Genomic DNA, 17,569 nt, shown 5'->3' on the forward strand with positions numbered 1-17,569 from the left:
TGTGAAGAGACTGGAGAATATTTTTCTTGAAGGTCGCCCAATCTGTCACCTTGTTGGGTGCCAGGGCATCAAGACTGCGGCGAATGGAGCGACTAAAGTCTGTGGTGTTGTTGAGGTCATTGAGTAGGGAGGAGTTGAAGTGAGGCAAAGTGCTGGTTGGCTCTGACCTTAAGGTTAAGCTGAGCCAGCAGCGGGCATTGTTCTGTGTTGCCAAGCTGTGCTCCTCTGTAAACCCGGCAGTTGGTGACAAATGACTTCCTGCGTCGAGAAATGAGGATGTGGCCCTTGTTCTGCCATCTGGGCTGTACCACGTCCAATGATGGATACGTTTCCGGGGAAACCAGGTGTCAGTGACACAGAGGTTGTTATGATGACAGAATAGGAGGCGGTTGCCGTGCGCGTTTGTGGCCCTATCAACAAAGGTGGTACCGACAGGCGAGCCGGTGGACCGATCACTGCTGGATAGAGTGCCGTTGGTGTCAGTGAGAATGATGGTGACAGCGTGCGGTGGAGCTTGGTTGACAGCCTGGTGGAGGTGGTCAAAGAACATGTCCTTCGCATTGTCATCAGCGACATCCGTGGGGGTATAGGCGACAATCACTGTCATCTTCTCATGGTGGTGGAGGAGGCAAGCAGACAGTACGTTGTCGCTTCACGGCGTCCAGCTGGTGAGGGACCATTAGGATCACACTGCATATTAACAACTCATCTGCCTCCTCACTAAAGGAAGAGCCCGTGCTGGCAATCGGTATTTTGCTGAATGAAAAATATGGAAAAGTGGAATAATATTGAAAGATATGGAATGATGCACTTATAAAAAATGATCTGAAATAACATTAGAAAATTTATGGTTTGAATAGGCTGGACAGTTTAAAGTTAGAACAGCCGAATCAATAAAAAAAAAGGAAACTATCAGAAAGAAAAAACTAATTGTGGCTCTGATTTTGAAATGTTGACAAAAATGTGGTATGAGCTGAACAGTTTAAAGTTGGAATGGTTTGAATCAGGGAAAAAAAATCGAGACCCCCCCAAAAAACAACATACATTTAGGCTTTTATTTAGAAATTTTCAAAACAAAATGTGATCGGGATAGGATGGAAATGGTGAACAAAAAAATGTTGCAACAGTGACATTATGAAAGACATCACAAAAACTTCAGAGTAGAAGGGCTATTTTCAAACTTTTGTCATGCCACACCTGCCAAAACCAATGAGTGTAGGTGAGGGCTGATGGGATTGATGTTGTAATGCTGTCCTGCAGACGCCTCTTGAAATAAACATGTCCAGTTCATTGCTTCAAGAGTCCATCTCCTCCACTCGAGCAAGCATGTTGGTGAAGCGCAGCTGCACAGCTGTAAGCCAAGAAAAACATGCACGGTTCAAGTTGTGATGGTGATAGTGACAAGCAAAATTGTACTTCACAGCAGGTGAAACTTCCACCTGAAGTATGTTTGTTAGCAAAGGGAGCAGTCGTAGAATTTCTCATGAGGAAAGATCAGACCAGTGTGTACAGTATTAAAAATAAACCAGACCCAAGGTTTACCAATGTAGTTCTTGTATGTTTTTACTTAGAGTATTTACTTGGCGGATATTTTTTAATGACTGATATTTTTAGTACAAAAACTGTCATAAGTTTAGCTTTGTAAAGATGTAAATGTAAAACAATCCACCATCTGTATTGCATTGTTGCAGTGAACAAATGGGTTTTTAACAGCAAGTCCACATCATTTGAGGTCGATCTTACGAGTGTAGGCCCACCTATGGCCAGCATCCGACTCTTTGCCTGGTTTCATGCAGCTCTTAAATTGCTTTTAACGCTGAACTTTGCAGCATGCCTTTATCATCCCCATTGTGTACGTGGTAAGGGGCGGTCACCAGGGATTGGAGCTGTGTGGCTCGGATGTCTGCCGCGATGGCAAGTCACCTCAAATTAAAACATACAGTATTCTGTTTTAGTGATGTCAGAAAGCATTTGCAATTGGAGAGGAGCTTGTGAGTGATTTCCTCCTATTGTGATAGACTTATGTACTGGTAATTGCATGAGGGCAATGGAGTCTTACATATACCTCATACAGTGTATTTACTGTATTAATGAAAGATACATATTTTCTCCAATTTCCCTTCATTCTTAAAATGAGCACAGACTGGGCTTTGATTTGTAACAATTAAAGATGCATTTTGTCAAATGTGGACATATTTTTTTATTAAGATAAGAAAACCTTTATTGTCTCACAATGGAGAAAGTTGCAATTTACAGTAGCAAAGTTTGGAAGGAAGAAAGTAGAAAATGTAGAAAACAATGGGTTGTATTGAAACAATTTATCAATACAACCCTTGCAGTTGAAGCCAGAGGACAACCATCTTACGTTGGCACAGTTACTGACAACTAATGTCATTTTTTTCGCTGAAAACACTGTGAACAGTGCATGTTTTACACGAGGATTCCGGTGAGGGTAATGAGAACCTCTCAAAGAATGAATTTCACTATTTGCATCAACCATATAGTAAGAGCGACCCACCAGGCTTCTCGTTCTGTCTCCTCTGAACGGATTGGAACTGGGAAGTAAATTCCTTGTGTGTTTCTTGCATACTTGGCCAATGCGTCTGATTCTGATTCTGCTATTATCTCAGTATCGTGAATTGTGACTGACAGAAATTAGGTTTGCATCTCGTAGCGAATGTTGTCCCAACTTATGTTTTGGTTCATCACAATACATTTTGACCTCCAGCAAGCATTTATAAATGAAGGACTATCTTATCTCAGGAGTATTTCCTACAATTCACCAAATAACTTTCTGTAGTCTGTACAAATCACGTTACAAGTCCAACTTCCCACCTTCCTCGAAGCAGCATAAGTCCATGGGTCTACTACTCATCTAAACCAATTGGAAAAGTCTCACTTTTTAGTCCCTGGTTTCACTTCTATAGCACACTATTACGCGTCTGACTGAATGCGGCAATTAAATGCAAGCGAGATCGAGTAGGCCTGGCTGCAGAACGCAGTGGGAGGTGTGCTTCACCATAGGGTGGACCTAAACATATGGCTCTGCCCACACAAATTATGAACTGTATTATGACATTACGCATATTTTTAAAAGATAAAAAATGAGAAGCTCCCACCCTTGCCACTCAGGGGAGAGCCAAATGAACTGTTTGACAAACGTTGTTGACGTGTGTTTAAGGGTTCTGAAAATGGGAGTGTCGATGTTGGCTCTGAGTGTCGATGTCACAGAAAAAAGTTGCGGTCAAAAGACATCTTCCAAATATTGTGTAAAATTGAGTGTGACACATGCAGTATCACATGATCCCAGTGGCGGACGCACTCTGTATGGTTGAGGTTATTATTTGGGTTTCAGTCAATCGAGGGTTTGTAATTTTCAATGTTAAATAAAGTGTGAACAAAAACAATAAGCGTGACATGATGAGACAGCACATCATTGAGGAAATAGTTGAACAAAAAAAGAAGAAAAAGAAAGAAAGAAGAGGAAGGCGTTTAGACATTGAGAACCCATGTGTCAAAGGTTCAGACCAGGGGTGTCAAACTCATTTTTGTCACGGGCCACATTATAGTCAGTTTCCCTCGGAGGACCATTATGGCTGTAAAACCGTATAAATGTTTAATCACCTCCTCATATTATTAAATACTGTATACAGTACACAATTAATAGATAACTATTTTTGAAATCAAAAGTCGAGGCAGGAGAGTAGTTTGTTACACTGTTGTTCAAGTTTCTGTAATAATGTAAAACACGAAAATGTTTTACATTATTATTCATCATGATTATTTACTACATATGACGTTATGAAATTTGGTACAGATTTTGGCATGCGTCATGGAAGTTGACCTGGTTGATTTGCTTTCACGGGCCACATAAAATGATGTGGCGGGCCAGCTCTGGCCCCCGGGCCTTGTGTTTGACACCCGTGGTTTAGGCCTACCCCACGTTGAGCTGAGCTTTGAACCGCACTCTGTAGCCAGGGCTTACACAGCGAGATATCAGGTACCAATGCATGCATGTCACGGGCATAAAATTGGGGGGGAACAACATTGAGTAGTGTTTCCTAAATTCAATCTCAAGGGAGAGAAAAATGCACAGCAAGACAAAAATAAGAAGATGATCGCAAGACCTTTGAACACAGTTTTTGTTGAATGAATTTGTAACACCCATCAAACAAAAAAAAATTGTTTTTGCTGTTATTTGTTTTTTACGCTGTTCTTGCAAGTGTATAAAACCAGCGCAAAAATGCAGCACATATGCTGGTCTCTGCTGGGGATTTTCAGCAGGACCCTTCTGCCTCTCCCCAAAAGATTATTGTCACCTTTATAAAGACGTGTTTTTTGGCTGGCCAATTGTGCCAAAATATTACTCCAAGTGTAGGCTTACCTCATTCAGTCCACTCATCTAACGTCTCATGTATTTCTTGAGCGTTCATTGGGTTGTTGTGTGTGCTTTTTTTAAGGCTACATCTCCTATGATTGAACGCACCATTATCAGGTCACGACAGTTGCCATGTTTACAGTCATCAACTCATCTCTAGCACTTGTTTCAAGCCGACAACTCTTGGGAACATTTGACCAAGAGGTGTTATTCTTTTGCACGTTTATCTTCTATTTTTAATAGCTTGTGCAGGTGCTCTAGCTTTTGTGGCTCAGATGGTCCTCGCACAAACTGTCAATGCAATGTGCCAAGTGTGAAAGTTTTGTTTAGGTGAATAGATTGGACAGTATACGCTACCAAAGTTTTTCAACACTCTATATGCATTCAATAATATAACAGATGAAACATTTACATGCATTTGCTCATGTTTATATCATTTCTAATTGTAATTTAATTTGTATGTGTCTTTTTTTTTAATATATCACCAGCTCCCCACAATATAATCATAATTATCCTATTGTGAGGTTCATGTCAGGACGAGATCATATTATAACATTTGGATATCGTTGCATCCCTACTCATAAGCAGGTGTTGGATCCTACATCGTGCAGAAGAATGATTGTTGCCTACACGTATGTTGTGACTCTTTCCTAAGCAATAGGTTTGGATTCGTGCCCCGAACCGCAGCCCCCAACTAACGGCCACAAAGTGGGAGACCGCTACACTGTCGGCGACATGGTTTCCTTCCAGTGCGACGAAGGCTTCTCGCTACAGGTACGTGAAAACATTCTGTGTGAGCAAAGCGGTCCAATGCAGCTTACTATGATAAGCAAATCATATCCACCTGCCCAGAGTGACAATTTCAGTAAATAGCCTTTATCACTCATCTTTTAGGACAGTATTCCAAAGTTCTTTCCTCCATCTGTGAGTGAGTGATCTATATATATATATATATATATATATATATATACATACAGTATATATATATATACTGTACATATATATAGATTTAGATATATATGTGTGTGTGTGTGTGTCCACACAATTGTATGTACACACAATAATTTGATCACTTACTTTTAGACATTTTAAGGGAAGCTGAGCTTCCCTTGCAGTCTTAGAGCAATCACTTCTGATATGTATATATATATATATATATATATATATACACACACAAACATATTGAACCCATGACCTAACCAGGCGACCACTGTGCCGCCCTGTATTGTATTGGACTGGATACATTTACATGTTTTACTACGAATAAGACTGTAGATTGCAAAATGTCTTGTGTTTACTTAGAATACCTTTAAAACACCATAATAGGTTGAACCTGGAAACCAGGAAAAAATGCATTTTAATGCTTCATTTATTCGTGTTTGGAAATTATAAATTGCATTTTTGTGTTTTTCCAAACAGGGTAATGCATATATTACGTGCATGCCTGGTCCTGTCAGAAGGTGGAATTACCCTGTACCATTATGCTTAGGTAATGTATTTCACTCATTTGATATTCAAGAGCATCAAAAACCATGTTTAGTCTTTCCTGTCGATGTTTTATATTTGTTCAGCACAACAGGAGTACAACCTTAAAGAGGGCTTTTAATCATTTGAGGGAAAGTAATAAGAGCACTATGCCTTCATGGTAGCCAAAATTTTGGATGTGTGGGCCTGAAGGTTGAATTCTCGACTTTCCCGCCGGTTGAAAATCAATAAGGTTTTTTCACCATCTCAATGTATTTTTGTATTTCTGATACCCTTGATGAGCATCAATATTCTGCGCTGCAGACGGCTACTTTCTCAGATGTTGGTTGCCACACTGATAGATTCTACATATTGATAACCAAACCCTTCACTCACTTTCAACGTCTGATCTTTACATCCCCTCAGATGACATAATTTCACAAACACACACATTAACACACGGGAACACAGAAACCACATTCCTTTTATAAATGTTCTGTCCCTGCAGTGTTCACAGTTAACTAAAGATGTAAGTACTGGCATTAGTTGACAGAAAGACCCGTATTAGACCTTTGTGGGTATTTGTTCACTCAACCTATACTCAGTCTTTCCCATACTTTCTTGCTGATATACTCACACGAGAGTAGCTGTATTGCTCTTCAAAATGTATTTTATAATTTACTCAGGTTCTCTTTTCCACTGCTCATTTTAAAACAATGTGGTCAAGCACGTGCCCACCACCAACATCATCGTCAAATCCCTTTTTCTATGTATATCTGCCTGTGTTTGATAGTCCCCAATGAGGTGGCAATAATATCCCCTTAGGTTTCTAGCCATTTACCACAGACAGTAAACGAGCTGTTCTTATATCAGGAAAGAAAAGAGGGAGGGTTTACTTCCAAGTTCACATTGATTCCTCCTCGAACTGCAATCACTCCTCACCTAGGTGTTTACGTAAGAGCCGAGCTGTTGCCCCATGGCAGGGTGGTGAGTGAAGAAATGACAAAACAAAGGAAGGACGCGGATGCATTGAGTGGATGACGTTCTCAGTTCTCAGCAATCATTGATGCTGTCGTGTTATGGGCCACTTGTTTCATTGTTATTCAAAGTCATCACCAAGCAGGCAATGTTGTTCTGAGTCTTTGGGGCATAGTCCACATGGGTTTTATGTCAGAGATGTCGACCGCCCCACCACGGAACCATCCTGCAGAGAATTGACATGTTCTCTCTCCTTGGTTGGTCTCCCTCAGCTCAATGTGGCGGCTCCATGTCCGATTTCAGCGGCGTCATCCTCAGCCCGGGATTTCCAGGGAATTACCAGAGCAGCCTGGACTGCAGCTGGAGAGTTCGACTTCCTATTGGCTTTGGTCTGTCACACTGACGGTCACTGCCCCCATCAGCTCCTACTCTCTTCTGTCCATAATGTGACCTCTCTTTATTGTGCTTCCTTGTATGCAGTCTTCTAAAATCAAGTTACCAGAGCCCTTTTTTAAGTATCACAGAACTGCTGCTATCAGATAGATTCACTGTTGGTCCTTTAGAGTGACTTTTCAAAAAGCTGGAATTGAGAACATCTTTTTGGACTATTTACGTCAGATAAAGTGGGATGAAATTGCCCTATCAATCTATAACCTTGGTCCTTCTTTTTTAATTTAAGATAGTGGCACAATTTGAGGATACAACAGTGTAACAAGATTTAGTCACTACTTCGTATCAATACTTTTTCATTGATAAACCATTTGTAAAACCCCAAGACAGATGTAAAATGTTACCAGTCACATTGATTTTTGTGGATATGACCTCACAGTGTCAATTTGTGACTTGGATTCTATTTTCTTAATTTATTTCCCCCATTAACTCTTGTGTTGTGCTTTTTCAGGCATCCATCTGCAGTTTTTGAACTTCTCCACAGAGCCAGTTCATGACTATCTTGAAGTGCGCAGTGGGAATTTGGAGACTGCAACTGTGATTGATCGGTTCAGTGGCTCACTGGTACCCAACTCTCTGTTCAGCACCACCCATGAGACGACGCTCTTCTTCCACAGCGACTACTCCCAAAACAAGCCTGGCTTCAACATTATCTATCAAGGTAAGGTCAAGAAAGTACAGTCAAACATAAACATATGTAAATCATCTTTACATGTTGAAAATGTAATGTGCAATGTTAAAACGGCACCGAGGGTTACATTTAGCAGTTAGCTGAGAGACTGAAAACATTATGGTGATAGTTGTAATAATTACAGTAAAACACCTTTCAACCCTGAAAGTTAGGAGGGCCCGCCGAAGGGCCCTCCGTCATCTGTCAAAACAAATCGCTGATGCATGTCGTCAGCTGAGTACATGTGTGAACATGTTATACATCTTTTAAAAGCTGAGTTTCTGGAGATTTGAATGGTACCCTACATGTTACAATTGTCGAATTTGAACCGGAACTTGGCGAGACCTCAAGTTTTGATCCTGTAGTGTTTTCAAGTCCTAATCAACATTCTAAATCCATTTTCAAGGCAGATTTTGTGAAAAGAAATTAGTCGACCATAAGATTCGCCTTATTTTTCTGTTTTCGAACATCCATAGTTCAGTGGCAGGAGCATTTACACAGATTCTTACTGTATGGGAGAAATATTCATAATGATAAAATGATGAATATTTCATAAAGAGACCAAAACTATGCTTTGTGCAGAACTAACAGTGCAGTCTGTTAGTTCTTGACAATTATATTTTGACAGTTGCAAGATAGTTGTAAATTATTTTTAAGTCCTCTTTTCTGCCTGTTCCTATATTTTGGCCAACTCTTTAATTTGACAAACTGTTTAACAGCATACGAGCTCCAAAGATGCCCGGATCCACGTCCATTCCGTAATGGCGCAGTGATCGGCCAAGACTTCAGTGTGGGGATGACCATTACTTTTGAGTGCCTCCCGGGTTATACTTTGCTCGGGGAGCCTTCACTCACTTGCCTGCATGGAGTCAGCAGAAACTGGAATCACCCCGTACCTCGCTGTGAAGGTGATTCGCAAGCATCGTGGAGAAACACTCTTTTTGTCATCATTACCAACTGCAGCCACCGACTTGTCGTCCTGAATGTTTCTTGCGCACACGAGACATCTCAAACACTTTGACCACCCACATAGCACATGTTCATTGCACTATAAATGGATACAGCCCATTAAATTGATATATGAACCATTTGCAAATCTTTATGGCAAAGCCAATCAAGTCTAGTAAATGTCAAGGTGAATCCTCTCACGTTGCCCAGGGTTAATATGTCAGGACTTCCCCTAATTTTCTTCAGTGATTCCATGAAACACACAATCACTTTTATGGTTTACAACATAGGTTGGTGTTTTGAGGAAAGTGTGGGTAAACCATTTTCCCCTTGCTCTATATCATGCCACATTAGCCCCTTACAGAGAGGCCGTTACAGCCGGCTTTCTTCCGTCTTTATACCAGCTTACCGTTCTATATCCAATGGGGGGCTTGACATCAACCTGTAAATAATTAATAGTTGCCAGTGTGTGATTGTTTAATTAAAGACCTACACCCTATGCCCACACCCTTTGGTGTCAAAACCTATTTGAGCTGCAACTCTGACATCGCCATGCATCTCGTTATCTTAGTGCGACGAGCTATACCGCCTGAAAGAATTCAGACACACAAATGTTGATTTTCTGTCAATCCGGCCCAAAAGTGACAGGCGAATACCGGCTCTGCTCTGAGGCCTTCGATGCACCAATTTACCAAGGAACCAGCGCGAAAGCAGCAATTTTTCTGTTGGACTACAATTTTTATGTTTTGTCTTTAATCAAGAAGAAACATTGTCTCCAGGGCAGTGCTTTGGCTTTGAGTCCAAGTTCAATGTTAAAGTTACTCTCTATTAGGACAATGACAGAAAAGGTTTAATGTCGGAACCACTCAGAGTCATCATGTTCCCAGCAACCGGTGCCACGCAACCCCTGCAGTGGATTTCCGACAAATGCTTACTCGACTCAATTCCTCCTTGAAAGCCTAATAGCATGCTGCTATGGTTATTTTTTGAAAATCGTTACCAATATGACTGTAATACCAAATACATTTGTCTTGAACTTACAGCTCTCTGTGGCGGGAATGTAACATCAATGATTGGCACAATTTACTCTCCTGGACACCCAGCTGAATACCCCCACTTCCAGGACTGCATGTGGACTGTCAGAGTACCTCCCGGTTATGGCATCGATATCAAATTTTCTATTATCGATACTGAACCAATCTACGACTATATCACTGTGTGGTAAGTACTCTCTTGCTTTCTCCTTTTCTTTCTCTGGTCTCATCTCATGTCTCTTAGTTGCAATGCTCCTCGCTCCTCCCTCCTCAAAACTCTGAGCGTGACCAGGAAGTTGTTCTCATACGTGTTGTTCACATTAAGAAGCATCCCATTTGTCTTAAATGCATGCCGAGGTGTGACGACCAAACATTGAGGAGCTTCCACGGGCTATCTTAAATCAAGGGACGTCTGATGTATCCTCTGCAGAAATCCCATAGCTCCTCAATGGTGGCGTATAAAAAACAGGCCTCAGTGTACTATGTTTACATTAGTTATTGGTTGGCCTCTCACTTTTTTTTTTCAATTGTTATGTTTACCCAGAAATTGTAATGATAAAGGATCGGATCATAGTACAGCCTCTCTACGTCTGCTGTGGCATAGGAGTATATTCTCGACGGTGATTGGCTGTCGCTGACTCAACGTTGCTGAAGAAGCAAAAGGAGGAGGAAGAGAAGAAGAAGATTACAAAGAGAAAGAAAATCTGGTGGTCGTAAAAAAAATTGATAAAGATCTGGTCCTAAAATAGCCGTGACGAACTCTAACATAGAGGTGATGACGAACAGTTAAAATAACGATGAGAGATTGATGGAGTGAAGATTACAGTTTTGATTCAGCTTGAAAAAATTACGAACTGGCCATGATGGGCGGGTGGCTCGGCTGTCCTCCTCTGGAAAAAAATATCCTGTCACCCAGTACCTGTCATGTCTTTTTCAAAACCTGCTGTGAAGAGTAAATGTTGGTGACAAAAACAGACAATTTCAAGAAAAACAGGAGACTATTTATTTATTTTTTAACACAGGGCACTCAGACATATCTTGACTGCACATGGAGGTTGCGGTGCGCAAACCCCCCCCAACAAAAACGAACAAAAAACAAAACCAAAAAAAAACACGTCATTACTCAACAAGACATGCCAAGTACCAGGGAGACAAGCGAGAGCACAAGGTCGCCGATCTGAACCATTCATGTCCTGAACTGTTTTTAAGATTCAGAAGCTTGACTATGTTATACTTTTTTCTGAATACTTGAATTCCTTTTTTGTGGAATACTTGATGTAACCCACACAGACTCATCTATCTCCATCGGCCCTTACACAAGTTGAGTTTGAGACCGTTGCCCTGAACTGTCTGATGTTCACACAGTACAAGAATATATGAGTTCTATTTCTCCAATAACTGTCACTCATTTCTCCTTGACTTCTCTCGAAGACTCTCTGTGGTTTAGTCAATCTCAGAAAACCTTGAAACTGCCTGCATGTTTGACAACAGATATGTCTGCAAGCATCTATAGGATATCATTTATTGTGTGGGAATAGGCAATAGCTGCAACGTGCTGCTTTCAAGGATATTTATATATCCATTCATCCATCTTCTAATCCGCTTATCCTCACAAGAGTAGCATTTGTGCTGGAGCCTCTCCCAGCTGTCTTCGGGCAGTAGGCTGGGTATACCCTAAACTGGTTGCCAGCCAATCGCCAATCACAGGGCACACATAGGCGCTTACAATCACACCTGGGGATAATTTAGAGTGTTCCATTAACCTGCCATGCATGTTTTTGGAATGTGGGAGGAAACCGAAGTATCCAGAGAAAACCCATGCAAGAACGGAGAGAACATGCAAACCCCACACAGGAAGGCTGGAGCTAGAATCAAACTCTGCACTTCTGCACTGTGAGGTTGAAGCGCTAACCACTGGACCACCTTGCCGCCCTGTCTCTCTCTGTCTGTCTATACTCAATACACACATGCACACACACACACACATACACAATTGCTTCATAACCTGATTATAGGGACCAAAATGAACAGAGTTCATTAATATCAATAGTATCACAACATTTTGAAAAAATAATAATTTGAATGAAATAAATAAAATGAATAAAATAAGTACCGTATTTTCACGACCATTCGACGCACCGTATGGTTGGGCGCAGTCTCATTAATGGGTGCTATTTCTGTATTTTACACATAGACAAAACGCACTGTATGATTGGGCGCAATTTTAAAGTGGTAAAACATACGCCAGCTTAAACATACGGCATGCATGCGCGCACGCTAAAAACACGTTAGCTTGTAGCATACGGTAGCATGCCAAGACATACAGATACAAGCTAAAAACACGTTTTTAAAAAGGCAACGGAAAACTGAGTTCCGTTGTATTTTATTTAGCCATCGTACAATGTACTCACGTTTTTCGATCAATCATCACCCAGAAATCCATCAAAGTCCTCATCCTCTGTATCAGAATTGAACAATTGTGCAAGTACCGGTAATCCATCAAAAACGCCGTGTTCCCTCTCGTTGTCAGTCACTCTCATTGCCATGTCGCTCCACAGAAATGATGCCGGCTTTGCCAAAAACTCGAACAACAGTGCAAGCAGACACGTTCGTCCAAGCAGCCACAATCCATTCACAAATTGTGGCGTAACTCGCCCGGCGCTGCCTCTCACTCTTTCAAAAGTTGTGTTTGCCATTGATCATTCATTGTTCCCATGCCGTTCGCAACTTTACTTTGAACGCCCGGTTGATGCCGATGTCCAGCGGTTGGAGTTCTTTAGTCAAGCCTCTGGGAATAACGGCAAGCTCAGAGTTCATTTGCTTGACTTGGTTTTTCACCGCTGCTGTGAGATGGGCACGCGTGCCAAAAGCATAACCGATGGCTTGAAGTTTGAACTGAGCTTCGTAGGCGTGTCTCTTTGTAGAATTTATTTTCGGGGGTTCTTAGAAACCAAAACCGAAGTTGTTTTGCAACAATGCACATAGCCACACTCTATACAGGTGTTGGTACCTGCTTGTCGCGTCCCTTTAGCGTCCACTTACACGCCCACCCTTCACTGATTGGCGGACTTCTTCCCCGCATGCCTGTCACTCACGTCTGCCTTTTCTCGCTCTTTCTCTCCATATATGTATATATACACGCCCACCCTTCACTGATTGGCCGACTTCTTTGCCGCATACCTGTCCACAGTCACTTCCGCCTTTTCTCTATATAAACAGCGTGTCGGCTGTCAGTCAGGTTTTGGAACTCAGCGCATAGACAAGACGCTCCGCATCATAAGGCGTCCTGTCCATTTTGGAGAAAACTTTAGACTTTTAATGGCGCCTTATAGTCGTGAAAATACGGTAAACACTTTGGTGTTCAGTTGGTCCACCAAGAGAATATAAATGCCTAATTTTGTTTTTGTTATGGCCCCGGACTCTCAGGTGCAGATGTGGATTAAGCTTTGCCTACAGAGCATTGTCATGGAGACAGTCTGGTAATAACAGTAATGTCTGAGTTATCTCAACTGTTAGACTGAGAAAAGGTGTGGTGCTGCAGAAAGTACTTTGGACTCCTCTCAATTCTGCTTTGACCCCAACAATCACAGTTTGCTTCTCTCAAACGTTTGTCTCCATAAATCCCCATCACCATCACATATCGCTGACATTTCAGAACTGTGCCACTTGTCACTTCCACTTCTTTTGAACACTTGTCGATGGACCAGGAGAAATCCCTGTAATTTTGGCTGCAAGTCCATCTCTCAAACTTTGCTGATGCCCAGATGCTTCATACCAGACCGCCCCAAAAAAATATTTTTATGTCAAAGCAAGATGCATTTTAATGTGATTGTGTTCTATGCACAATGATGCGGGTGAGGTCAAAGGTCAAAGACAATTTAAATTTGTGAGTACAAAACAGTTTAGGACTGAAATGGTCACTCACTTTCAAGTATATTTGCATACACACTGCAGTTTGTCACATTTTTAAAAACAGAACCAAAAAAAAAAATTGTGGCAGTGGTTTAGTACCAGTAACTTGGCAGCAGCACTGTCTTTTCAAAATGGCATTCAACTTAGAATTAGTTTTTGTTGATCCGTAACGTGAAATGTTTTCTGTATGCGCTAGACCAGGGGTGCCCATTACGTAGATCGCGATCGACCCGGAGCTCGCGGACTGGTCCCAAGTTGATCGCGAGAGGTGGAAGGGGGAAATGGGTGGGGGGGGGAGTCTGGTTTCCGTTTCAGTTGCATTGTTATTTATTTTTATTTACCTGTCAATAACCGATGGTATCATCAATTTTGTCCGCCTATATGTAACAAACTGATACTCCTGTTAGGGCGATGCATTTTAGTGACGTATCATCCTAGGACAAATTTAACTTGTTCGAGGCCTCATTGTTGGCATAAGACATATTTTATTGTTTTACTTAACTGATTGTGACTTCAGCACGATACTGAGCGTTGGAGCCGGCTACACTGGAACAAGCACATTATAGACAGGGAACTCCTTTACTTCTACATCACATATCCATCCAGAGGTGTTTAATCCTATTAGTTTACACAATAATTTTTTGCAATTATTGCATTGAGGCAACTAGTCATTTATTTGAACAAATTGTAGCCACATCTTGGTTCAGTGCATGAACGACACATGGATGAAGTGTGTGTTTGCATTCGCTTCTTCATTGGTTCAGCAGCTTCTTCTACGGAAGACAAGTACCTATTCCTATTTTGACTCAAAAGAGCGGTTCTCGTGCGGTGAAGGCACGCTTATTGTCACGGGCGTGGTGGTGGAGGACCCCAAAAAGCAGACAAGAGGGAGGATCAGGGTGAACTTCACAAAATGTATAAATCAAACACTGAGAAAACCAAATCCAAAACAAGCAAAGTCCTACAAACAACAAGAATTCAAAGTAACAACAAAACCCATGGCATAAGTAAAAAAATCGGACGTGATAAACACAAACCAACAGAAGTAGTGACAGCAACAGAGACGGCAACAGAAACAGCATCAATGGCCAGGAGTCCCTTTAACAGAAAACTTACTCATGACATGATAACCAACAGGTGTGCCTCTGTAGGAGGAGCCCTACAGAGCCACATATTGGTCCCAAATAAATCAACCGTGACACTTATGTGCTTAAAATGTCCTCTCACATACATGTAACTGTGGCACAATGCGGTGGCCTCTGCCGACATCCTGCAGAATGACTTGCAGGTCAGAATCTGTTTTTTTTTTTCCTCACAAGATTTTTTTTTAACATCTCTATCATTCTATCAAACATATTTTCTATTGATATTGATCATGGGTTTATGAGGATAGCTAATGATGTCATGCCCAGCCCTATGCAAAATCAGATTTAAAATTAGGATATTTTATGAATGAAAAGAAATCTGTCAATCAGATCATTTTGGGAAGTCAACCAACTGCATACAAAACACTGTTTGATTTAATTGATGCAGAGTACACGTGAATTCAGTGAATCTAACCGTCATGTGTTTAAATCTTGGCACAACACACCTGTGATTGGCTCCAAGTCAGCATTTAGATCAGTGTTTTTTAACCTTGTTAGAGGTACCGAACCCAACCAGTTCATATGCACGTTCACTGAACCTTTCATTAGTGAAAAATAAAAAAAATGTATATTTTACTAATTCAAGACATTAAAAAACACACATTTATGAAAAACAGAAAAAAAGTAAAAACAATTACATGGCCTAAGTATAGTTTTTTTAAATTGTATGGCGTACTATCACGACAGTCACACGTTGACTACTGAGCGAATTAAATTTCCTACTGCACTGATTGGACAAGCAATGTAATGTGATCATCTGCAGCCAGCGATGGACAAGCGAGCATGTCATAACTAATTGACATGTTGAGTCAGGTGTGTCTTAACCTCCATCGCAGAGACTCTGTCAAACCCCTGAGACCGATTCACCGAACCCCTGGGGTTCGATCGAACCCAAGTTAAGAACCACTGATTTCGATCATCGAGAAATTCCAATTCAATAGGCTATATAGGTTGCATTATTTATTTATTTTCCTGCATTTTGGATATGCCTGGTTAGCAGACCAGCTTCTATATTATGAGCAACTGAATTTCTGAATGTTTTTGCACATAAAAACCTTTAGGAAATCAATGCCTAGGTGCCTTATTTGTATACCTTGTCTCTTTCCCTTTAAAATTTCCACATCACCCATCACGATTTCGCTTACTTTGCAGGGATGGACCCGACCAAACCTCACCTCAGATTGGTCAATTCAGTGGCAGCTCTGCGCAGGACTCGATATCCACTACCGCCAATCAGATCCTCATCAAGTTCCACAGTGACTTCAGTACAAGCGGCTTCTTTGTGCTGAATTATTACGGTAGTTCGCCCTTTCATACCACAAAGTGAAGACCTTATTTGACACTCTTCACATGTCCCTTTCCAATTAGATCTCCAGCTCGACTACACAGTTCATTAAAAAAAAAAAAAGTGCGGGAGATCCAATATTCCTTTCACAACCATCACGATTTTTAGCATTTGATTCAGTCATGATTTGACCTTCCTCTTTTTTTTCCTGACATGGGATGATAAATGCTTTCTTACTTATTTTGTCTGCTAATAAAACACCCATTTTCAATAGAACTCGATTAATAATAAAATGTCTCCTCTCAGCTAATTTAGTGAGAGCATTTTGATGATCCTGAATGAACAGTGAAAGTTGACAATTTATGAGCCAATCAAGATTCGCTGATGATGAGTGTGCCCTCCCCTACAGCATACCAACTGAGAAAATGTCAGCCACCCCTTCCTGTTGCCAACGCCACCGTTCTAACCGATGACAACCACTTTGAAATAGGTTTGTTTCATCGTGGGCGTGGTTGAGATTCTATGTCAAAAACATTCATCATGGGTTTTTGTCTGTCTTTTTTTTTTTTTTTGTAAAGTTACTTTCCACTTTTTATCCTGTCATCTACCTATATTTATTAGAGGGATGTGTCAGTGTGGGGAATTAGAAATCAAACTGCTCGTCACTTTTTATGAAATGCCTCAAGCGTGGACGTCAAACTTCATTATAAAATGTGTTCGTGATTGCTGTCATGGTGGTGAGAAGGAAGCAAGCATGTGCTTGTGTCTTGTGAGAGATGGATGTTTCTGCTATTCATGTTCTTCCCATACGTAGCCGTGACCTGTGTGTGTGTCTGTGTATGTGCGTGTGTGTCCCCCTTACAGGGGACATTATTCAGTACTCATGCCTGCCAGGCTTCACATTGGTTGGGAGTGAGATTCTGACCTGTCGACTTGGAGAGCGGCTTCAGATGGATGGACCCCCACCAGTCTGTCAAGGTTGTTTTTATTTTTTTTTGTCTGAGTCTCTTTTTATATTATTAACAATGCCTCAGGTCAAATACACTCACGCTGTGCGTGCACGACTGACAAGAACAAATTCAAATGAGCTTGAGAAACAGTTCGAAGTTGTTTTGCACGTGTTCATGTGGTAAGTGTACACATACTTCATCTGCCTGCTGAGGTTGACTGCAGTTTGCATCATTCAACAGACAATGACCTGGGTCTTCTTTTGTATAAGATATGGCATCAGCAGCTCTGAATTCACTGACACTTGTAAAGTAGACATAGCGGACCCAAGATCAGTGTTGCACTGTAAAATTATCA

At 41.2% G+C, this 17,569-nt stretch overlaps 1 protein-coding gene across 1 annotated transcript in view; it reads left to right on the plus strand.

The window, feature by feature from the left end:
• Positions 1–17,569, plus strand: part of LOC147203323 (CUB and sushi domain-containing protein 3-like) — a 299,067-nt gene that overhangs the window by 120,761 nt on the left and 160,737 nt on the right. The window contains exons 32-40 of the mRNA XM_086114399.1: positions 5,034–5,152; positions 5,798–5,867; positions 7,093–7,209; positions 7,722–7,931; positions 8,660–8,848; positions 9,932–10,109; positions 16,132–16,277; positions 16,674–16,754; positions 17,129–17,242. Coding sequence (XP_085970525.1) covers positions 5,034–5,152; positions 5,798–5,867; positions 7,093–7,209; positions 7,722–7,931; positions 8,660–8,848; positions 9,932–10,109; positions 16,132–16,277; positions 16,674–16,754; positions 17,129–17,242 — 1,224 coding nt within the window. The remainder of the gene's footprint in view (positions 1–5,033; positions 5,153–5,797; positions 5,868–7,092; positions 7,210–7,721; positions 7,932–8,659; positions 8,849–9,931; positions 10,110–16,131; positions 16,278–16,673; positions 16,755–17,128; positions 17,243–17,569) is intronic.

The sequence above is a fragment of the Hippocampus guttulatus genome, chromosome 6 (genome assembly GCF_054856545.1).
Source record: "Hippocampus guttulatus isolate MCC_2025c chromosome 6, RoL_Hgut_1.0, whole genome shotgun sequence".
Lineage (NCBI taxonomy): Eukaryota > Metazoa > Chordata > Actinopteri > Syngnathiformes > Syngnathidae > Hippocampus > Hippocampus guttulatus.